The 24,314-nt window shown below is 39.7% G+C and overlaps 1 protein-coding gene across 18 annotated transcripts in view; it reads left to right on the top strand.

The window, feature by feature from the left end:
* chst12a (carbohydrate (chondroitin 4) sulfotransferase 12a) overlaps positions 1 to 17,759 on the top strand; it is a 39,173-nt gene extending 21,414 nt beyond the window's left edge. For 16 of the 18 annotated variants that reach the window (XM_038819321.1, XM_038819319.1, XM_038819316.1 and 13 more), the window contains one exon: positions 15,027 to 17,759. In XM_038819321.1, the coding sequence (XP_038675249.1) occupies positions 15,058 to 16,407 (1,350 nt within the window). In that variant the 5' untranslated portion in view covers positions 15,027 to 15,057 and the 3' untranslated portion in view covers positions 16,408 to 17,759. Of the gene's footprint in view, positions 28 to 4,883; positions 5,287 to 7,093; positions 7,133 to 15,026 lie in introns of those variants that run through there. The other 2 variants (XM_038819322.1, XM_038819311.1) reach the window with 2 other exon arrangements.
* Positions 17,760 to 24,314: the final 6,555 nt, after the last annotated feature.

Raw genomic sequence — 24,314 nt, 5'->3', positions numbered from 1 at the left:
CAGTCTCCGCACAAGACAGTGAAGCAGGTACAATCAGACAAATCAGCATAGATTTCCGAAAGGGAAATCATGCTTGACAAATTTACTAGAAGTGTTTGATGATGTAACTAGTTGAGTTGACAGGGAGAACCAGTGGGTCTGGTGTATTTAGACTTTTAGAAGGCTTTCAACAAGGTATCACACAGCAAATTACTATGTAAAGTTAAAGCAAATGGGATTGCGGGTAGTGTCTTGAGATGGAGAGAAAGCTGGTTAAAAGACAGGAAGCAAAACATTGAAATGCATGGGTCTTTTTCCAATTAACAGGCAATGACTAGTGGGGAACTGTGCTAGAACTCCAACTGTTCACATTATATATTAATGATTTGGACGAGGGAACTAAATGTATTAGCTCATAATTTGCAGATGGTACAAAGTTAGTAGGAGGGTGAGCTGTGAGGATGCAGAGATGCTTCAGCAGGATTTGGACAGGCTGAATGAGTGGGCATATGCATGACAGCTGCAGTATATTGTGGATAAATATGAGGTTATCTGCTTTGGAAAGAAAAATAGGAAGGCAGATTATAATTTGAATTGGAGTAAATTGAGAGAGGTGAATATTCAGCAAAATCTTGGTGTCCTCGTGCATCAGCCGCTGAAAGTAAGCGCGCAGGTACAGCAGGCAGTAAAGAAGGCAAATGGTATGTTGGCCTTCATAGCGAGAGCATTTCAGTATGTATAGGCCAGGGTTTGGAGATCCCCAGAGTGTATCATGGAGTTCACCTGACCCACAACTTTTTATAGATTGTGATATGGGGAGCACACGGCCCACTCTACAGGTGTGGTGCAGCAGAATAAGAGTAATTTTTAAAGCAAAACAATGTTTATTCCATGAACTCAGTTAACCTTTTTAAAACATAGTGAACATCTTAGCAACCATATATTCAAATATACCCCCCAAAGAATACAACATTCTAAGTAATCCTTAAACTTTCCTTTTAACAGCCATAAGACAAAAATATGTTTTACAGAAGCACATCAAGTTTAAATTCTCTACTGAGAGCAGCTATCACTCTGAATTCACCAAATGATCTAGAGATAGTCTTTAGATGGCAGAGAGATCAAAATTACACCTTCTTTGGTTGGCTTCAGCTCCAACACTAAAACAAAACCAATAAAACATGCAATTCCAAGCTTTCCCTCAAAGCGAAACTAAAAAGCAGTGCCAGAGCTCAACTCCACCCACACTCTGACATCACTGCAGCCACTTGAGCAGACAAACATTTCTTCAAGTGACATTCCCATGACAAGTATAGGAATAGGGATGTTTTACTGCAATACTGCAATTGTATGGGGCATTGGTGAAGCCACACCTGGAGTATTGTGTGCAGTTTTGGTGTCCTTATCTGAGGAAGGATGTTCTTGCTATGGAGGGAGTGCAGCGAAGGTTTACCAGGCTGATTCCTGGGATGACGGGACTGTTGTATGAGGAGAGACTAAATCAGTTAGGATTATATTCATTGGAGTTTAGAAGAATGAGAGGGGATCTCATAGAAATTTATAAATTTCTAACAGGATTGGACAGGCTAGAAAGAATGCCCTGATGGTGAGGGAGTCTATTATTAGTGGTCATAATTTGCGGATAAGGGGTAAACCTTTTAGGACTGAGATGAGGAGAAATGTCTTCATCCAGAGAGTGGTGAATCTGTGGAATTCACTATCACAAAGTAATTGAGGCCAAACTGTTGTGTAATTTCAAGAAGGAATTAGAGATAGCTCGTGGGGTTAAAGGCATCATATTGGGGGAAGCGGGATGAGGGTATTGAACTTGATGGTCAGCCATGATCATAATGAATGGTGGAGCAAGCTTGAAGGGCCGAATGCTCATCTCCTGCTTCTAATGTGTGTTTCTATGTAAAATAATTTTATGCAGTTGTCTTACTGGGAGCTAGCCTATCTGGTTATTTTAGGTGATTTGTGTTCATCAAGATGTGGGATATTGCTGCAGGTGAATAGATTGCACTCTTTTTCTTCTTTTCATCACCATTTTGTCAACATTGTTGTGGCTGTACCTTGATTTGAGGATGCCAATTAATGATCGCGAGTTTCTGCCATGGGTCTTAGTGTGACTGAACAGGCCAGTTCTTGACCCACTGATATTTGGGCACATGGGGAAGGATGTCCCAGGAGATAGTGGGATTCAGAGTGCAGAATTTTCTTTTCTTTTCTGGCACCACGCTGCCTCATCATTTAAGATGTTGTGACTCAAAAGGGTGATGCAACCCGATGGGCAGCTTGTTCTCTGTTCCAACGACTGACAGCAAGCTTCTCCAGTCATTAATGTCAGTGCTGTCATGCTTCATGAAGAGCTTCAGAGTGTCTTTGAATCATTTTCTTTGTCCTCCCCTAGAACTTTGACCATTTAAGATTTGAGAAAACAGACCAGGCAGAAGAGATGCTTTTTAGCCATGTGGACAGTGTCCAGTCCACTTAAGCGCCTCGTGGAGCCAGCTTCATCACATTCTCTATAATTAGCCTAAATAATTATTTTAACCACAGTTTCAGAACACTGAATCAGTATGAATCTGTCAACATCCAAAAGCAGCTATCCCTCAAGTATTCACTGAGTGGGATTGATAACTTTTGCTAAATTGTATGCAGTTTTGTTGTGGCTCTGATCACTGTGAATTAGACTCAGACTAACCAAACCTATAATGCATTTCAGTTGCTATCCTCACAGGCAGCAGGGAGGGGAATATATAGGATTGTTTTTTAAAAAATCATCTCTGGTTCCAGAGTCTACAAAGTGTCTCATACCACTGTATTTTCATAACCTTCTTTCAATCTCTTCTGAAATATCCACCCAGCTGTCTTAAATGTACCAACCAACTGCTGATGTATTCCATTTGTTTATTATGATGAATGAGGTTTGTTCCACACAATTGTAAGATCCATACGAAGGGGAGAGATATTATGCATGATCGAACGGCCTCATCGAGCCTGACTCGGGACGTGCCGAAGCCGGTAGTGGCCTCTTGCGAGGTTTACAATGCTTGTTATGCCTTGTGAGATCTCGTGAGGCGTCGCAATCTGGATCTCGCCCTTACTGGGCGTGAACCAGATTTGCATATGCAAGTGAGCAATTAGGCTCCCTTTGATATGTCTACTCGGGAGTTATCCAAGGCGCGGGTTTGAACGGCCTCGTCTCGGAGACCTCCAGCAGGCAGTGTACCCTGGCACCCAATAGCATCCTGGCACTGCTATCCTGGTCCCCTGGCAGTGCTACCCTGTAAAGGCCAGGGTTCTGAGTGGGTACTGCCAGGCAGGCAGGGGCACTGCCAGGCTGATAGTGCCAAGGTGCCTGGGTAGCATCTTGCCCATGCTGGGGATCGTGCGCAGGGGTGCCTTGACCTCATGAGGTGGGGTGCGGGAGACTTGAGGACCCTCTAATTGGTGTGTTGGGGGGGAGGGGGGGGGGGGGGGGGGGTTGAGAGGTTTAAGTGGTACCCTGACCTCTTCCTGCACTGGCGAGCTGTGCTTGTTCCTGCAGGAAATGGATTGAAGTGTTGCGTCGGTGGGATGTTCCTGGCCAAGGCTCGAAAAAGATCAATACCCAGATCGTTCTCAGTGGTGCAAGTGCCGGGAAACACCCTGTTACACATGCCCAAAAGGGTTTCTTTTTTTTCCCATTAAATTGCGCCCATTGGCTTTATTGTCACATGAGATTTCTGACAGCATAATCTGCACAAATTAATTATTTATATTTGGACGGAAGTGAACCAGACTCCCACTTTGGGTACCATTCATACCATTTCCCTTGCAAGGGAATCGAGAACTTGGGGCAGAAATCTCTGCTGGTGGCCAAAATCGTGGAGGCCGTCGTGAACTCGGCCGAGGTTCACAACGGCCTCGGGGCCCGCTCCCCGCACCTAATTCACAGCCACCCGGGGGGGGGCTAGGAGCGGGCCTCCGTCTTTCCCAGCCACGACCTTGTCGCGCCGGAAATGACACGCAAAACGGCGCATTTGTGAGGTCATCCACGCATGCGCGGGTTGCTGGTTCCAACCCGCGCATGCGCGAATGACTTCATCGCGCAGACGGCGCGAACCGCGCATGTGCGGTGGCCATCTTTCTCCTCAGCTGCCCGGCAAGACGTGGCGGCTTGATCTTGCTGGGCGGCGGAGGGGAAAGAGTGCGTCCGTTTTGGACGCTGGCCCGATGATCGGTGGGCACCGATCGCGAGCCTGTCCCCTCCCGAACACAGTCGTGGTGCTCCTGTGCCAATCGGGTCCCTAGATGCCCAAAACGGGCATCTGGCGCCCGTTTCATGAATGCAGCGACCAGGTGTGGTTGCTGCCGTGGTGAAACGGGCGTGAAGCGCCGACCGCTCGGCCCATCGGGCTCGGAGAATCGCTGTTCGCCGTGAAAGCCGGCGATCGGCGATGTTTCCGAGGGGGAGGGGGGAAGAATCCCAGGGGGTGTAAAAAATGTCAGGAGGCACTCCCGCGATTTTCCCACGCCGCGTGGGGAGAAAAGAATTCCACCCTTGGAGTCTCCCATCTAAGATAGAGATGAGGAGAAATTTCTCCTATGAGGGTTGTTAGTCTTTGGAATTCTCTTCCCCACTGTGTAAATTGATTAGAACTAATGTTGCATATTAAAGATGGACGGCTTGCCATCAAATCAGATGTGTTTGAGTCTAACCCAAACCAATTAGGATTATATTAGGGTGTAATTAGATGGCTTAAGTCAGATATAAACAGTATAGCTGTAATGTTTTGTTCGGCCATTTTTAGTTGAAGCTGAAGCTGGAGCTGGGCTGGATCATTAGCTGGATTTCTTTCTCTCTTTTTTTCATGAATCATCTATACTTTGATCTGAACTATTCACTGTTTCCCTGTATTCATCTTTCATTTTCAGACTTTGACTTTTAAAGTTATTGCGAGCTGTTTGTCTAAGCAAGAAGATCATTTCTGTGATTCTTTGAAAGCTTCAAATTGTCTACGAATTGCCTTTTAAATGACTTTCAAATTGTAATCAATAGAAGACAAATAAAACAATTCCTATTTGCACCTGAGAAGTTTTAACTTAAATTTCTACTGAGTTCCAGTAATCGCAAAATGCTGCTGAAACCAAGCAAAGAAGTCAGCTGTGGTAGGGCAACTGGAGTTTTGGATAGATGGAAATCGCTAAAGATTAGCAATCCATCATTGTAGAGACTGAAGACCGAACATTGTTGGAAATTCAATGAGGAAAACATCTGCAAAGGGAGTAGATGAGGAAAAGCAGGATAATTTTGAAAGAGAGGTGAGAATGATGAAGGACAATGTATAGTGATAGATATCAAGCATACCATGCTGAAGAACTGGGAATAGACGGATCAATTCCATCAATCGGCTGTCGCACTTATTGCTCAGGAGAGGCAGTTATTGACTACTACAAGTTAAATTTCCCATTACATCTTTGGTGGATGTTTTTCCAAGTAGGAATGTTGTATTCACATGAATGAATTTTTGTGCTGATACCCCATCTGGTTACAAGTTGAAACAATTTAAAAACAAGAGTTTTCTGCTTAGGCACTAACCATTTGGCAATTTGCCACCCATTAAAATGAATGAGGAGACAATTGCAGAGTGCAGCATATGGCAGTGCAAAAGCCTGGCTACTATTTAGCAAAGAAATAGACTATCTTGAAATGCTTTTGATTAATGTATTTTTCTGAAATGTGTTGCAGTAAATTAACAAATGAAATTTAATAAGTACTGACTTTTGTCAAGTCTATTTTTGAACCCTCCGATGTTAGTAGAGTGCCTTATTTTCAGGTTCTCTTTCTTTCATTTTAGTTTTGCCTTTTCTTTCTTTTGTGCTTTTCTCTGTAAATGGTCAAGGTGAGTAAACACCACTGAGATGAAGTACTGAACCTTTATCACTTTGTGGCTTAAGTTCTCCAATAGCTTCCGTGCTTTAATTGTCCAGAAACCATGGGCTGGATTCTCCATTGGCGGGATCCTCCGCTTCGCCGGCAGCACACTCACACCTACGGTTTTCCCGACGGCGTGGGGATACCCAGAATGGGAAACCCCATTGGCCGGCTTTCTGACGGAGGATCCTGCTGCTGGTGGGAGCACGCCGCACAAGAAAGCGGATGTGGCAAGATGGAGAATCCCACCCCATAACTCAAATTGCTTTATCCAGCTCTTTTCCCACATACCAATATTCCCCCATCTTGCCAAGCTCCACCGACTCCCTGGGCAGAATTGGGGGTTGGGAAAATATGTTCTAATTCAGACCTTCAAGCCCGCTCCACCTTTCAATAAGATCATGGCCAGTCTGCTCATGGCCTCAGCTCCAGTTTCCTGTCTGCTTCCTATAACCCTCGACTCCCCACTAGATCATAAACCTGTCTAACTTAGCCTTCAACATAGTCAAGGCCTAGCCTCCACTGCTCCCTGCGGTAGAGAATGTCAAAGATAAATGACCCTCAGAAGAAATTCTTCCCTATCTGAGTCCCCTTATTCTGAAACGGTGGTGTCTTATTCCAGGGGAAACGTTTACCCTCTCAAGTTATCTCAGAACATTGCATCGTTCAGTAGGATCACTTCTGAATTAGATTTAAATGTTATTCTTCTAAACTCCAATGAGTATATGCTCAACCTGTTCATCTTTTCCTCATAAGTCAACCCTTCCTAGTGAACCTTCTCTGAAGTAAGTAAGTAAAGTCACATAGTCCCAGATGACCATAGGCTGATTTCACCTTTGAGGGGGAGAGCTGACTGGTGGTGATTTAACCTGAGAGTCACCACACTTCAGGCGAGGGACCTTTACCAATAGCCTCAGCTGGTATGGGAATTGAACCCGCGCTGTTGGCCTCACTCTGCATCACGAACCAGTTGTCCAGCTACTTGAGCTAAACCGGTCCCCCTGTCCTCTGACATGCCTCCAATGCAAATATATCCATTCCTTAATAAGGAGACCAAAACAGTACACAGTTCTCTAGATGGGAGTCTCACAACATCCTATATATTTGTAGCAATGCTTCCTTAAATTTATATTCCATCACCCTTGAAATAAAGGCCAATATTACATTTTGAATGACTTGCTGACTGTGTTTCAGATCCATCGGTATGATAATATCCAGAAGTCTCTCCATTTGGTGAGTCCGCTGTACCTTCCTAGGTGAACGAGACAGAGAGCTCAAGATGGAGGTGCCTGCTCTCCAATATTTTCAAATTACAAGTAAAAAATGCTCTCAGCAGCCAAGCATCCATTGTGGAAGGGAAAGCAGGTTATGTGAAAAAGGCCTCGACGTCTGCCTGGAGCGTTGCACCCCCCACTTCCCCTTCCGCTTCCAGTCTGCCAAAAGGCCTTAATTGGCACCCATCCCCCCTCCCCAAACTACACCCCTTCTGTCCTTCTCTAATTTAAAGGTCTCTTTAAAAAAATATTATTTTTGTATGTTTTCAACAAGGCTCCCGTCCAGCTCCCGGCCCGATTTGTCATTTCTGTTCTGTCCAGCTGTGTCCACGTTCTAAAAATTTTAACCTGCAAACTCCAAAGTGTTAATATTATTGTGAGGAACAGAAAATTGTTACTGTTACAGCGGTAGCACTCAGGAGAAAGTGTCCAAAAAGAGCTTTTTTCTCTAACTGCATGCCACGTAGTACTTTCAGTATCTGATTGGCCAACCTTGCTTAATAACGCAGCCACGGCTGAAAGAAACCATTGTAGATGTTGTAAAGCTTCATTAGTGGTTAAGGCAGTTATGCGAAGAGATCCCAAAGACAAAATTCCACAATGCGGCAAGTTGCTGGCACTGAGCCAGAAAACATTTTCCATCCTCACTAACGTCTAGTGATCGAATTGTTCAACTTAACTGTATTTTGCAACTCTGACGGTACAGCAAAAACTCTGACCATTTAAAAAAAAGTATTGCTCTCTCAATTGGTAGGAAGCACTCGCATCCACCAAAAGCAAGATAACCTTTTGATCTCTGGCTGATACAAGGTTGGCAAACAAGTGTAGTTTAGCAGAATCCTGACAAGTTTAAGAACGAATACTTATCAGAAAAGAGACAAGTTAGATTTCTTTTTATAAATAAATGTCTTCAACAAGAATAAAGGTAAAATCAGTATTTAATAGTTGGAACAGCTGAAAATTACACAGAAATTAAAGAAGCAATACATTTTTGATAACCGTTAACATGAACTCATGCGAGAAAAGTATTAGGTCCTACTTAAACACACAAATAGTTTGTACTGGACTTCAGCTTAAGCAGCAAATTTGGCAGACTGTTGTCAGCAAGTATAGACACATTCCACTGCCAAACTCAGGAGGTGTTTTGTTAACAACAGATGTGTCACACTTAAGTGAGCCAAATACTCCAAATCATATTTCTTCCACCTCGTCACAATCTGAACATGTGCCCAATGCAAAAAGAAAAATCTAATCTTTGGACATTACATCACCTTGCAGATATAAAATAATTTTTTAATATATCCATTTCACCTTTCTCATAGAAATTATATATCGTGATTGACTGGTACAGTTTCAGAGCTGCAAGATCTTATCTGTAGTATACAGAATCAGGCATTAAACAAGATGGAAGTTACAGAGTTATTGGAATACAGTAGGGCAGTGGATTCTTTAGTAAAAAACAATCACAATGGGCCAAATAGCATGCTGTGTTGTAAACCTCCGAGGGTCTATGTGCAATATAAAGGCTTAATAGATATATGACATAGATGATGATGTACTGACACCAGTCAGTCGTGGGTTAGAATTTTGAGAGTCTAACCCATGACTAACTAGTGTCAGTGGTATAACTTCATTTACATTATGTATTAGCATGTCACACTGGTTAACCCCTTTTTCTACATTATGAATGGCTTAAGAGATAAGAGATACTCGGGCACAATTAAAATTTGTTCTAAGGCTTTCAAAATAATGCCACCAAGTCTTCTGGTCAGTGTCGATTCTATACCCGTTAAAATTTGTGCCCCAAACTTTCAGTCAGGGCTTTAGCATTGACAAATGGAGAAAGTACAAGTTTTACATTAACTGCTGTATTCATGTATATGAAAAGAAAATCCAAATCTTTCATTGGGCGAGTGAGCAGGTAGGTGAGCAAGCAAGGAAGTAATCAAGTTGGGTCAGGGAGGGAGCATGGGTAGTCCAATCGAGGAGGGTGGGGTGGGGGAGGAATCAGTTGCAGTGCTCAAGTTACATTGTCTAATCATTGAGTTAGAGTTAACTATTTAACTAACATTGAGTTAGAGTTAACCATTTCCTGGTTAAGTATCTGGTCATTCCTGAGTGTCTCTGACCGTGAGCTTAGTGGGCATTCACGGAGGGTCCCGGCAGCAGAATAGGCCCATTAAAGTTTGTCTTCCCAAGCAATTTCAGCGCATGTGTGCGCCTCAGGGCTTTTGTGGGGTCCTAGTAAACATCTCCCAATTTAAGTCCAGATTTGACACTACAAATACGGGAAGATTTGGGTCATATTTTTGTTAAAATTGCATAATCTGGGGAAAAAATTAAGCAAATTTCTAATCAGTCTTAAAATTACATATAATATCATAGCCAACCATTGGGATGAATATTTTTTAGCTTATATCAACTTTTGGACAAGGGTAAAAAGAAATGTAAATAATGAAAATGATTGGGTAGTTGGCAGCCACATGTGGCATTCTAACATTCCCACAGCATAAATACAGGATATGACATGAGGGAGCAATGAATGGCAGTATGTGCTGTCTTTTGGCAAGGTGTTATTTTTATTCCAGCTGCCTTTCAAACAATTTTAAAAAGAAATGATATCTTGAGGAACAATTAGCAGGTGGAGTGGTTAAAATGATTTGGTACACAATAGCATCACAAAATTAGTCTCATTAAATACTTCAGCAAATGATGCGAGTAGAGTGGGGCTTTGACACAAGGGGAAATATTTCTTTAATCACACTGAATAATAACAGAAGGATGTTTTATATATATATATGAGGTTACTGTGTACCTACTGCTAATTTGGAAAAGTCCAAATGGCAACATTTCATTACATTCATTGAACTCCAGCAAGAAGTAATGTATTATCAACTAAGAAAACAGCATGCCTTACCAGTGATAAAAAGTTCCAGGTTCAATTTGGAAAAAGGAAGGGCATAAAATTTGATCTGAAGCAAATTGCATTGCAGGTCCCCGATTAGCTTAGTCTGGTAATGCGAAGGCCATTCAAGCCCATCGAGCCTGCTCTGCCAGTCAATAGGATCATGGGTGATCTGACAGTGACCACAACTCCACTTTGCTGTGTCCCTTATGATATATCTCACTTAATCCCTGTTTGATGAACTGTGATTGCGCACTAAAATACCCCTTTCTTCAAGTTGTTCTATTATAGGTAGAATGCCTTGAATTGGAAGTTTTATTAATAGGAGGGTATTGTTTGGTACAAGGTGGAGCGGATCCCATAAAAGTGACTGGTTCCATTTTCAAAAGACCACAATCATTTTTGTCAATTGCCCAAATTGGATGATTTTGAATTTCATCTTTTTTGATGTGTCTAATGGACCAGGTGATTTTTCCATTATTGAAATTGAGTGAAGAATTTAGTTGTGATAAGATGTCCATACCGAGAAGTGCTTGTGTTACCGGACATACCCATATTGATGCCATCAGTTGATGTGGTCCAAATTCTAAAAGCAATGGTTTAGTCTTCCAAAGAGTAACAGAGTCTCCTCCTGCAGCAAAAGCTTAAATTTTTTCTGCAGTTAGGGGAACAAATGTAACATTCTGATCGGTAACACAGGTAAGTTCAGCTTCAGTGTCAAATAAGAAATCGATATGAATACCTCCCACTCCTAATGAAATATATATTCCATCATTTTTCTGTTCTAAAAGTGCATGTAGAGGAAAATTGAGAGAATCATCAAGAGTGGGGTTGAGTAGTTTTTTGAATTATCATACAAAGAACTGGAGGACAGCTGTTTAACAATTCATTCATAGCATTGTCATCATTGCATAGGTCCCTATGCGGGTACGGTTCATCCCTACGTGGGGAAGGTTCCTCCCTATGTGGAAACGGCTGGGAGGGTCTAGAATCTCTACGCAAGTCTGGGTGTGTCTTGTTGGAATGTAACCCGAGGTGCGTCTTGTTTGTGCGCGTTATGTGATTGACCACGAGGTAGAAATGTATTGTAGTGAACATTGTCTACTTCATTATCATCTCTCAAATCTATCCGTTGTTTATGATAGCATTTTGCCATCCAGTGTCCTATTCTACCACAGAAAAGACATTGTGGTATTTCCTTACGTGATTTTAATGGAGCAAGGATACATGTTTGCCCTGACGCTTGTGGTGAAATTGTAGTTACTGCTGATACTCCTGCAGGCGCTGCAATGGCCGCCGCTGGAGCAGCAGGTAACATAGGCTGAAATTGAGCAACAAGCTGCATTTGAGCAGGTGGCCATAGGCTGCATTTGAGTAGCTGCAGTGTTAAAGATTGCCTGATTGTGCAATCCACAATCTATCTGAATGCATTGATCAACTATGTCCCGGTATGTGCCAGCTGTGGCCCAAGCTGGTAAAACCAAATTCCAGGCAGCAGAAACTTCAGGTTTAACACCAGCTATAAAAGCCATTTTTAATGGACTTAAAGTGCTTGCGTCCCATGTGTCAGTTTCCTGTCCAAGTGTCATTCCTGAATATTCCATCCAAGTCTGTAAAAATCTTTCCTCGAAATCCTGAATATCTTCATTATATTTTTGAATGCAAGATGTGATCTGAGACCAATCAGTCCTCGGGGCGGGAAGGAATTTTAATAGCCAATTCTTGACTGCTAGCCAACCAGCTTCTAAATTTTGCAAATCATTTCCAAGGGCAACTTCCACCTCAGTTCTAAGGGTTGAAATTATATGAGTACCTAACATGATAGTCAGAATTTGTACTCCATCAAATGGATGGAGACTGTAAATGGATTGTAATCTGTGAATTCTATCCCATGTGGTCATACCAACCTTTTTAGGGTATGGAAGATATTTGGACCATTCATCAATTTTTTCAGGATCTGCTGGTTCATTAATCCACTGGTGACCATATATGGTTTTAGTGATAGTTTCACCTTCTATTTTTTTGCTTTCAACTCTAACCCGTTTGCGTTTTAAAGGGGCCGGGCAAATCAATTTTAGATTTTATTGTAGTGGCACTTGATCTCAGCTGTGCTATTGCCGATTCTGCCTCTGCGACTGCTTGCTGAGTTTGTGCTGTTTGTTCAGCTGCTGGTCGATTCTGAGCTGTGCTTTGCTTTAAATTCGGAGCTGCAGGACTGTCTGTCAGGATTTTGCAGTATCCTGTAAAAGTGTCTGTCTCCTTCTATAACACATCTTTCTTTGATTAACTTGCAATTTTCAAGTTCAATTCACTCAGTTTTTGATTGCAACTGTTGGTATTTTGACTCCACTTCAAAAACATGATGTTGCAATTCTGCTATTTGAAAAGATAACTGCTGGACTTTAGAGGTTTTGTTTTCCAATTCTGTTCCAATTTCATCATAATGCTCAAGTTTGGATTTTGCATCTCGTAATTCCTCAACAACTGCAATTAGTTGATCTTTAGTGGACCTAAGCTCATGATCACTTTTATTTTTAATAGTTGTTTCTTGGTGACTGCATATTTGTCCTATAATTGCCAGGGACCATTTTGCACGTTCTGCACCATGCAATCGTGTGCATTTTCCCCATGCTCTCCTGATATTATCGAAGGACCACAGTCCTCTGGGGATATCATACTTTGATTCAATTTTTCTTGAGATTTAACATAGATCAAATTGTCTACGAATGAAAGACCCAACATCTCCCAACATATCTTCAATAGAGACATCTGGTACCCCATAACCTCCTTTGGAACTCATGGGAGTAATTTTCTGCCTGCTAAAGGCTCTGAATCTATACTTTGATCTGGATCAGCCATAAATTCAACCTTTCACGTAACTTTTTCTAGGTCGCTAACTGTGTGTAGACTGTGTTAGTCTCAACGACCGGCACCTGATTGATTTAACAGTCTATCAAAATGTCCTTTTCAGGGGTCGAAGCACTGATTGATGCGGCTTTAAGACTTTTAATGGGTGAAAAAGGTATTCCTTACCCTAGTCTAGCCATGGGTCCTGGCTGTCTCCTCCGATTATTGCCGAAGCTCCCGAACCTCTCCGATGTTGTCCAGTCTCGTCTCAGAACTCCTCCCCTCCTGGCTGACTCGCCAAATTGATAGATCTACCATTCAGTTTCAGCAGCACTTTGCGATTACTGGAACTCAGTAGAAATTTAAGTTAAAACTTCTCAAGTGCAAATAGGAATTGTTTTATTTGTCTTCTATTCATTACAATTTGAAAGTCATTTAGAAGGCAATTTGAAAGTCATTTAGAAGGCAATCCGTAGACAATTTGAAGCTTTCAAAGAATCTCAGAAATGATCTTGCTTAGACAAACAGCTCGTAACAACTTTAAAAGTCAAAGTCTGAAAATGAAATATGAATACAGGGAGACAGTGTAGTTCAGATCAAAGTATAGTTCAGATCAAAGTATAGATGATTCATGAAAAAGAGAGAGAGAAAGAAATCCAGCTAATGATCCAGCCCAGCTACAGCGACAGCTTCAACTGAAAATGGCCGAACAAAACATTACAGCTATACTGTTTATATCTGTCTTAAGCCATCTAATTACACCCTAATATAATCCTAATTGGTTTGGGTTATATTCAAACTCATCTGATTTGATGGCAAGCCGTCCATCTTTAATATGCAACATTAGTTCTAATTGTTTCGTATCTGCATACTTATGTATGTTAAAGAGTGCAATATTGTGCTGTTATCAAGGACAGTTTGAACTGGTCCTTTGCTGACTTAGCTGTTATAACAATAGAGCCTTTATGTCCATGCTGTTGCTATAGATCCTGCCCTGTCCTTGGACACTGTCTTGAAAAATGTATTCATTAATTCAGTTAAAGTGTTTGTTTTAATCTCTACCACCTTTGCATGCATCAGGTTCTTTTGTGTAGTAAAGTGAATTATGCTGTGTTATGCTGTTTTGTAAGCTGGATGTTTTGAGATGACCTGAGATTACGAATGTGTTGAAATCCTTAATTTAAAATGGGTAAAACTGGGGCTTAATATTTATCCTAAATAGTTATCTTTTACCTATTAGAAGTGTTAGGAAATAGTTGACTTCTACATTTACTTACCTCAACCACGTCCTTGATATTAGTGCCAGCACTCCCACGGATACACACAGCAAATTTCCTTGACCTTAAGACCTCTGAGCTTCACATCTCGAATGTCATCAGTACCTTATTTATTTTGTCATCTCCCTATCCCTAACAGCTTCCTCGGCATCAGTTGCCCCCTTAAAATCAAACATGACTCTTTATTTTGCTGAACACTTCTACTGAGCGTCTTACCAGACTATTTCAAAGAGCTGTTAAGAGTTAACAGCATGGGATGAAATCGGGTATGCATCTTACCAAGTAAGGATGAAAGGATTAATTTCCTAAAGAATATTAGTGAGCCTGTTGGATTTTTACAACACTTCATGGTCATTTTTACTGGTTTTGTTTCTTTTCTCACATTTTTTAAAAAACTGAATTTAAATTCTCACATTGCAACTGTAGGATTTGAACTCCAGTTTTCAGATTATTAGCCTCTGGACCAATAAAGCCACAATTCTACTGTACTGTGTGCTGATAGCTGCTTTGCTTCTTCTTTATTGTTAATATTTGATCAAATATTACAACTTTACTAGGCAGTTCCAATAAAGTTATATATTGAATGTAAGTTGGATAACAGAAGTACAGTGCCTACCTTTTATGCACCAGCCAAATTTTGCAGTTAATGGCATCAAATTTTAAATATTTCTATTTTGAAGTTTTACAAATGAAATCAAAACATCTAAGTTTCAGTGTAATTATGTTTGATTATTGTTTTTTAAATGGTTATATAATGGCACCAGCACTCTTGTATTGGATAGATTATGAATGAATGATTCTGAAATCTTTCTCTTTTGCTCCAGAGTCCACTTGTTTCGAGATGGTTCGTTGTAGATGAACATCCAGCAAAGGCCTGGTAACAGAAGCAGGGCTCCTATGCATTTACTCAAAATGAGTAAGTCTCGGATCTTCCAGATCTGTGGCATCATGGCCTCTGTGTTTATGATTCTACTGATCATATTTTATTGGGATGATGTTGGAACGGCCCATTTTTATTTGCACACGGCAATCACAAGAATTCAGGTCTCTCGTCTCCCTCCCGTGATGGACCTAAACAGTGACCAGCTACTTTCCAAAAAGTCAGTCGAAGAAAGAACGCCCAGTTCTGAAGCTGATATAACTCAGGGTGATCTTGACTTAACATATGTAGAAAGCACAATGAGATATCAAAAGGGAGGAGGCTCCCATGAGTTGGAACAAACTTTCAATGCAATATCCGTACCCAGCCTTGAGGAGAAACTCCCAGGCTTTGACTTGGGAATTGACTCTATAAAGACTAAGACCGAGTTAGAATGGATACAGTATGAGAGGAAACAGAAAATTAAAGATGTTTGCGCAGACTCCAGTATCACGTTCTCAGGGAAAAATAGGAACTTTGAAGATATTCCGAATAAGGATTTGGACCACCTAATTGTGGATGACCGGCATGGAATTATTTACTGTTACGTTCCCAAAGTGGCCTGCACTAATTGGAAACGGATCATGATTCTATTAAGCGGAAGTCTTTTAAAACAAGGCAGTCCATATCATGATCCACTTGAGATCCCCAGGGATCTTGTTCATAACTCCACCAGCCATTTCACCTTCAGCAAGTTCTGGAAGCGTTATGGCAAATTCTCAAAACACCTCATGAAGATCAAACTGAAAAAGTACACCAAATTTCTCTTCGTACGTGATCCTTTTGTAAGACTAATTTCGGCATTCCGCAGCAAGTTTGGAATTAAGAATGAGGATTTTTACAGCCACTTTGCAATCCCAATGCTCCAGCTGTATGCAAATTATTCTGATCCGCCATCATCTGTCAATGAGGCTTTCTCTGCAGGAATCAAGCCCACCTTTGTTAACTTTATTCAGTATTTGTTGGACACACAGACTGAGAATGATAGGCCTTTTAATGAACATTGGCGACAAGTATACAGACTTTGTCACCCATGTCAAATAAATTATGACTTTATTGGAAAACTTGAAAGTTTGGATGAGGATGCTAGTTACTTACTGAAGTTGCTGAACGTGGAAAAGTTTGTTCAGTTTCCACCCAGTTTGCGGAACCGGACAGTTAGCAGCTGGGAAGAGGACTGGTTTTCAAAAATTCCAGTGGCTTGGAGGAAAAAGTTGTATGAGCTTTACCAGCCTGATTTTGTTGTCTTTGGTTATCCCAAACCAACAAATTTATTATTTGACTGATCTCAAGGGTGCACTAAAAGCCTTAAAGAAAATGGGTGCGCGGTGAATGCCTCATGTGCAATTTCTTGGCAGACTTCCATCTTGCCAGAGAAAATAGTGGACAGTCGGCTTCCATCTTGCCAGAGAAAAATGGTGGAAGTATTGTGAAAATGTCAAAATTTCAAAACTTGTTGATTAGATTACAATATAGTCCTCCTCACTCCCATGTGCTAATATTTTTTATTTTGACCATAAAACAAAGCCAGGTTGCTTTGACAATGGATAAACTTGATAACCAACTAGAAATCTAAGGTGATAACATTCTGAGTTTTATATTCCATATATGCTAAACTGATAGGCGGTGGAATGCAATCACTGGAATTTATCAATGCGATGTTCCTTACAATGATGAAATTTTGATATTTTGAGCAATTGAATGATCACTCCGTAGCAACTGGTGAAAACCCTGAAGTAATTTTACTTGTACTCTTTGAAGTTAAAACAAAAACTGCGTAGTATTGATTATTAGAATCAGTATCAGGCTTGATTCTGGGAGAAGAGGTTGGCTTTATGAATGCCTGCTAACTGCTGTGACATTGACTTGAAGTATAATTTTCTTCTTTAATATTTCCTGGCTTTAAAAGTCCAGACTTGGATTTATTGATTCGCTTGATATATCTTGCTTTGTATCTTTTTCAATCTTGAAGGAGTCCTGTATGACAGGCCTTGACCTATCAACTGGATTTCTCCTTTAAACACAAAACGCAGCCGAGCCTAATACTGTGTACTCCTTCTGAGTTTCATAATTCAATTTGGTATAGCAACTTCAAAGTAACCTCTCATGGGACAGTTGAGGCTATAATGAAGAATTCTTACTTGAATTAAATATCCGCTGAGCACAATGATAAGAGTGCAATATTGGGTTAATTCTAAACGTTGCCCTATTATTACAGGCAAATTTTAACTTTGATTTCATTTTATTTCTACCAAGCGAATGGGCAAGTGGCATGCAAGAAATGCCACTTGTAAAGATTATGCTTGGAAAAATGTCAAAGCAAAATCATGTGCCTTGTATTCCCCCAATACAGCAAATATGTTTTGCACGTAATCTGGGATGTGTCAAATTTCAGTAAGTTGAGCTACTGACCCTCGTCAATTAAGCCACATATAAATGTGTCACGATATTGACTAATGGTAAATATTATACAAATTATATATTTTATACATTTATGGGATAAAGCAATAGATTTTGGTTTTGAGAATTACAGAAGTGTCTTGTTTATAATTTTGGGGATTTTTGCACATTTTCTGTTGTATCGCCTAAGAGATATTTGTTATAAAGGGAAAACTAAAGGACTGTTTTCTGTACTAAATCACCAACTTTCCTTTTTTCAGAGAAAAACTTTAGAACCTGTCTTAAACAAGAACAATGTTTGCCTCATGGAAATCTGATATTTTGGATCTGTTTCATTCATTAACTACATAATAACTGCTTTAATTTTAGTAATCGTTTATTGTCACAAGTAGGCTTCAATGAAGTTACTGTGAAAAGCCCCTAGTTGCCACGTTCCGGCACCTGTTCGAGGAGGCCGATGGGGACTGACTGGCTTTTTGGCGCAGACTGGAGAAAATTGGAAATGTACATCTGTAGGAAAGTTGTTGCTGGTTTTGAAGCATCAGCTCCCATTAAACCAGTGGAACCCTTCCAGAATGTACATATTAAAATTCAAGTTTCTGCAACACGCCTTATTTGGGTTCACTACAAAAAGGCAGGTTCTATAAGCAAAATTCCTCCCATAATCTGAAATTTCATATGCATGCAACATGGTAGACAATGTGTTGCACTACCAATAACTATAATTTTTTGAATTAAGCAAAATGTCTTGTGCCCAAAGCACCTGATAGCCAATGAAATGTAGTCACTGAAGTTTTGTAGGAAAAATGGCACAATGTCTCTCAAACAGCAACAGGTGAATGAATGATCAATTAATCTCCTTACTTGATCCAACAAATGCCTATCCCAAAGGGTGTTCCTCTGACAATGTAGCATTCCCTCAGTATAGATTATATGTTGATGCCCTAATATGGGGTATGAGCCTGTCACTTTGAGTCAAAACAGAGAAGGCAAACACAGAATTAAACTTGTACTTAAAGCCCTAGAGACCTAGAACAGTTTTCACTATGCACACCCCCCACTGCCCTGAAAGGCAGGAATCTCATTGTTATAATGTATGGTTAAAGCTAGTAACCTAACATATCTGTAAATGAAAGAATTACAATTGAGTAGAAAAGTGCAGACAGATAAATTTCATATAAAACATTCCATTTGAATCGATTCTCAAGGATTTGAATACAATTTCCAGAGTACATTCGTCTCGTAGTCTGAGGAATTGCAAGACTTTTAAGTGGCATCAATTTTTTTTTAACCTATTTGAAGTGATATTTGTACACTGATAAGGTGACACCTTACATATTTCACTGAACCTGAATGTAATTTGAAAAAAAATTACAATGGAGAAAATCTGGTTTTGGAACATGAATATGGAGTGCTTTTATACAAAAAGCATTTCATGTCGCTGAGGTGAAAAACAGACGACTTTTTTTTTTCCTCAGGTAATAATCTGTTTTTAAATCTGTACTCATTGATGTCAGTCAGCGCGATTAAACCAACCCTCTGTCTGATTGGAATTCACAAAAAAACTATCCATTGATTTGTTTTTTAAAGGACCAGCAATTTCATTATATTGAACTATGGGAACAAGCCTAATTATTCCATAGAACCATAGAAACCATATTCAACTAGAGCCTGCAAATTATGCATGTGTTTAACATTCTAGAGAAGCAGGAAATGTTCTGATGTAATTGATTCATGGAGTCGAATAGACTCATATTGAAAATCTGTTTCAGTCAATTGGAAATATGAATGTCTCCATATTTTCTTACCTCACAGACTAGAGAACCTTTTTCAGAATACGGCATAACCTAACTAAAGGCCTTTATAAAGTAACAATATATCGGGCAATACTCATATGCAGATTGTCTAGTTGCAGCAAGATGATCCCTGCTTCTCTCATAGTGTGCAATCTACTGCCTAATTCTGGTTGGGCCGTGTAGGGATGTCTAAATCTATGGACGCTCGAACATCTGGTAAAAGCACGAGAAACACTATAAATTACTGTCTTTTGGGGGGGGGGGGGGGGGGGAATGATACTTTGTACATAAATTAACCTCAATATTTTTCTGAGTGTATTCCTTAAATTGAAAACATATTTGTTCTCGTGCCACTGACCTCTATTACCTGGCAATAGTGAAATAGTGCTGGTGATCATGTGAGAGAATTTCCTCCCAGCGCATTTTGCTCCAAATATGCTATTAAAGAAGATCCAGACATGTAATTAAATATGCTGCAAATGCAGAAGGCAGAAGGGCACCTGTTCCATATTTTTCCTCAGTGGTATGCGAGTGCAGCAAACATTTTAAAAATTCTTTATTCTCTCTCTTCCTACCCCTCTGTCTCCCCAACTGAGCAACTTACCTTTGCTTTCAGTCTTTTCCAAAAAAGCTTGACAGAATTAACAATTAAAGGGGCAGTGGCTGTGTGGATACAGTGTTGGCAAGGGACAGAAAAGGAGTAGTGATGAATAGTTTTTCAGATTGGAAGTATACAATGGTATCAATTAGGGTTGTTGTTCTTTCTGATGTATATTAATGATCTCTCTCTCTCTCTCTTTCTCTCTCTCTCTCTCTCTCTATATATATATATATATATATATATATATATATATTATATATATATTTGGTAGTACTGAAAATTGCTGGAAAAGGAGACAGGCTGGTGAATCTTTTTGTCTTGTACTCATCAGGACAGATGCAAGAATGTCAAATTTCAAAAGGAACAACAATTTATACTTCATGAAAAAGGGAGTGCTAATTAGTTGACAAGTGCACTGTAATTAATTGAGGCATTGCCATGGAGACTGCCGTAACAAACCATTATCCCCCGTCCTTTGTTTAAACTCAAAAATGGCAAGTTGGTTTTGGACGAGGCATTGCCATGGGAATACACTAGGGAACAATCCCCTTGCTTTGGTTTAATTGGAAAGAGCATTATCCAGGCATTGCAACTTTTTCAATTAACCAGAGGTCAATTGAGGATTTTCTTTTGTAAAGTTTTTATGATTTTGAACACACTGCTGCAAGGTGGTGGAAGCAGATTCAGTAGCAGTATTCGGAAAGGAATTGGTTTAGTACTTAAGGGGGAAACATTTTCAGCGCTATAGCAAAAGAGCAGGGGAGTGGGACTCTCAAAGAGGCAACACTGGTATATTGAACCAAAAGGTCTCCTTTATGCTGTTTCTTGTACTACAGCTCCTTAGATTTCACTGTATTCTATGCAAGTTTCATATTTTCTTCTGTCAAGGAATAACTACAAGTTCTGTTTCATTCAGAGATCATAAACCTGTTTGTGTGATCTTTCTGCCTAATTTGAATCGTGTCCACAACTTTTTATTAATATTTTTTTTGTGGGGGTGTAATTTGAGTTTGCTTATTTTTCTAGATTGCAAGAGAATATTTAAAATTTATAAAGCCCTATTTTTTTAATTATTCGGGTGGTTATGATAAAATGCATAAAGTCTAATGTAGCCTAAAACATGGGTCGCATTTTTAACCTTTATTTACTATAGTGTAATATCTCACAACAATGAAAAAGAAACACAAGGCACCTGGCAGGCAGTTTTAGAAGCTTTGTGGATATGTAACCAAAGAGAAAATGCTGGAAAACTCAGCAGGTCTGGCAGTACCTTGTCAAAGTGACAAAGGGTCATCTCGACTGTAAACATTAGCTCTTTTCTCTTCCTACAGATACTGCCAGACCTGCTGAGATTTAACAGCATTTTCTCTTTGGTTTCAGATTCCAGCATCCTCAAATTTGCTTTTATTTTCTCTATAGATATGTTGTCATTATGGGTTATTTAAAAGTAATGTCTACTTCTTCTTATTAATCAACGATGAAACCTGCTTATATTTGGGGATGTTCCTTTATGTCAGCGTGTAAAGTTATTGCTGGCTTTCTGTCTGGTAAACAAGGAATATTTCTTTTAATCGTTTGTCAAATTGAATGTTTTCAGGAAATTGTCCAGCTAAATGGTATTTCATAGCACAGTGATAGTGATTTACCAATTGCGCTATTTCAAAAATTAATCAGCTAATGCTATCATCCCATGCAGCCATGAGTAGAAATCTGAGTTCACTGCACATTAATTTGGTCTCGCACTTCACGAACTTGAGAAGTATTGATTCTAATTGATAGTGAACGTTAGGGTAAATATTTTATAATTGGTTCAGAACCCGATCTGATTTTTTACTTTCTCCCATAATTTTTTATCAATGAATGAAGTGTCTCAGAGTTTGTGTACTTTGGGTATGAGCAGACACATCACTGCTGCCAGGTCAGCGTGCTTGCCTTGCATGCACAGTAGTGTTGTTTTCATCAGTGTTCCTGCTTAAGAACTTTTAAAGGAGCAAGTCTTGGGCATTTCTGCAAATTGAACTCTACAGAAATGCATTTGAACTTCTTGTTCATGTCAAGAAGTTGTTATTTTGGGACTTCCCTTCATTGTTCTCCTTTAAACCTGTACTGTACACTATTTATTCAGTTCTAATCTCCAAATTAATGAAGTGCATTGAGGTGAGTGACTGCAAATGGACTGAACAGACTGGCTAAAATGGAGTTTTGGAACAAAAAGAGAATAGATCATGTTTCGCCTGTAGTTTCTTAAGCCGGTATTTATAATTTTTTATAGATGAAATAAAATAGGTGAGGATTGACAATTATGTCTTTTGGCTTTTACTCAAAAGTTACCAAAATTGCTGAAAAAGTGTTGAGGGTTTTCTATTTCTATCAAGACTGATAGAAAGTGAAGAAAGTGCTTTACCTGAATATCTATTGAAGTTTTTGGGATGAAAAGCTGATTTTTTTTTGTAGTAAATTTTGTAATAAAATTCCTCAGGCCTAACTAAATAAAACCTAGCTTCTGTGTGTTGACTCAGGTCAACTGCATCCCGCTGAGGTGCAAGATGTGGGCATGGTAAAACTACAACATTAAATCTAATATTCAGAACTTCTGTTTTTGTTACAAATTGTACTTTTTTAAATCGGGTAATCTGACATGAACAAATATTCAGAAAGAAAATCCTTGTTCTTTTATTAAAAAGCAGTTCTATTTGCAGTCTATTTCTATTGAGAACATTAGTTCTCAATTAATCATTTAACCCTCGTTAATCGCTAACGCAACAAACTATTAGTATATTGTGCATGCATCCATCCAACCCCTCAAGGACAGAAGTATACCAAGATCTTATTCTGATTTTTACAAATTAGTAGAAAGTACAAGAAAGTGTGCAAACTTTCTTTCAATTTGTGCTTGATGTACTTTTGACTAATAGCTTGAAACGATATCAGTCTTACAGGTAATGGTGAATTAGAAATGTGGTACAAGTTTAAATAAACCTTTGCACATTTGGAGGTAGAATTTGTTTTTCTGTTTCTACCCCTTCCCATCACATATGAACGGGGAGAGCATCCCTCTTGTGCCTATAGAAAGATTCTTATAATAGGTTAAAGCTATTTTTCAAATTTAAAAGTGGAAAAATTAATTAAAGTTGCTGAAGAAAGAAATAACTTGCATTTACATTAGCACCTTTCACATGTTTACACCTTGTAGATGTCTCAAAGTACTTCATAACATGGCTGCTAATTGCTGAACAGCAAGCCCCCACCAAACATCAATGGCAAAGAACCCAGAATAATTAGGTTTATCGTACTGGTCAAGGGAATAGATGTTGGCGAAAATTGTGAGAACTCACCAATTCTTTGAATATGTCATTAGATCGTTTGCACCACCTATGGGAACAAACAGGGCTTTGATTACCATCTCAACTGTTGAAGGGAAATTGATACTACACTACATGAATTGCATGAATTACTAAACAGTAGATTCCAGATAAAATCCTTCAATTGCAAGGTGTAGCAAATGGCACTACACGCGAAACATCTCTAAAACAGAAGACTATAATCGAAACAGTTTTGATACCTGTAATAATTGATTGTTTCTAATACAACAGCTCTATTTAAATATTCAATGTCAAACATCTCAAAGTTCTCCACAGACAAAATGGCAATCACGTATCAGTAGGAGAAACACCTTGTGAGAACAAGGGATTTTGAGATTTTAGAAGCCTTTTAAAAGTCTTTCAAAGATAGGATAAGTAACAAGATACAGGAGTTTCAGAGACTAGGCCGATGCGCCCAAAGCCACCAATGTTGGAATGAAAGACAAAATGTAAAGGAAGCCTTGTTTGGGACATAGGTTAGAGGAGGTTGCAGAGGCAGACTAGCCAAGACCATTGTAAACAGTGATGAGTCCTTCTATAACTATATCAAAGAATGGTCACAGTTCTGCCTGTTGCGTCGTTCCCGTTTTCTGCAAGAGTAATTCAACTAGTGCTGAGCCTTTTCCTCCGGTATTCATAAAGCTTAATGTCTCATATGCTTCATTAACCCCTCTCTCAACTAGCCTTGGCACCTTCAATGATTTTTACACATATCCTGGTCCTTCCACTCCTGCATCCTCTTTAACATTGTGTCCTTTATTTTATGTTGGAGTATCACCATTGGCTAGGCAGCTAGTGTGAGGATTAGATTAATGCAATAGCATGGGAGATTAATTCCGTTGAGGTAGAATCATAGCCTGCCTCTTCACTCTGTTGTGTTTCGGGTAAATAATCATCAGGAACCTGTGTTTCTATAGCAAACTTGAAAATGTTATATTGCCTTTCCAGGATCTGCCAATTTTATGGGGCGATGATGACATACTGGTAATTTCACTGGACTAGTGAGCCAAAGGCCCGAGCTCATGCTCTGGAGG

The sequence above is a fragment of the Scyliorhinus canicula genome, chromosome 15, assembly GCF_902713615.1.
Source record: "Scyliorhinus canicula chromosome 15, sScyCan1.1, whole genome shotgun sequence".
Lineage (NCBI taxonomy): Eukaryota > Metazoa > Chordata > Chondrichthyes > Carcharhiniformes > Scyliorhinidae > Scyliorhinus > Scyliorhinus canicula.
The sequence above is the reverse complement of the archived record's forward strand: the minus strand, read 5'-3'. Positions and strand labels throughout refer to the sequence as shown.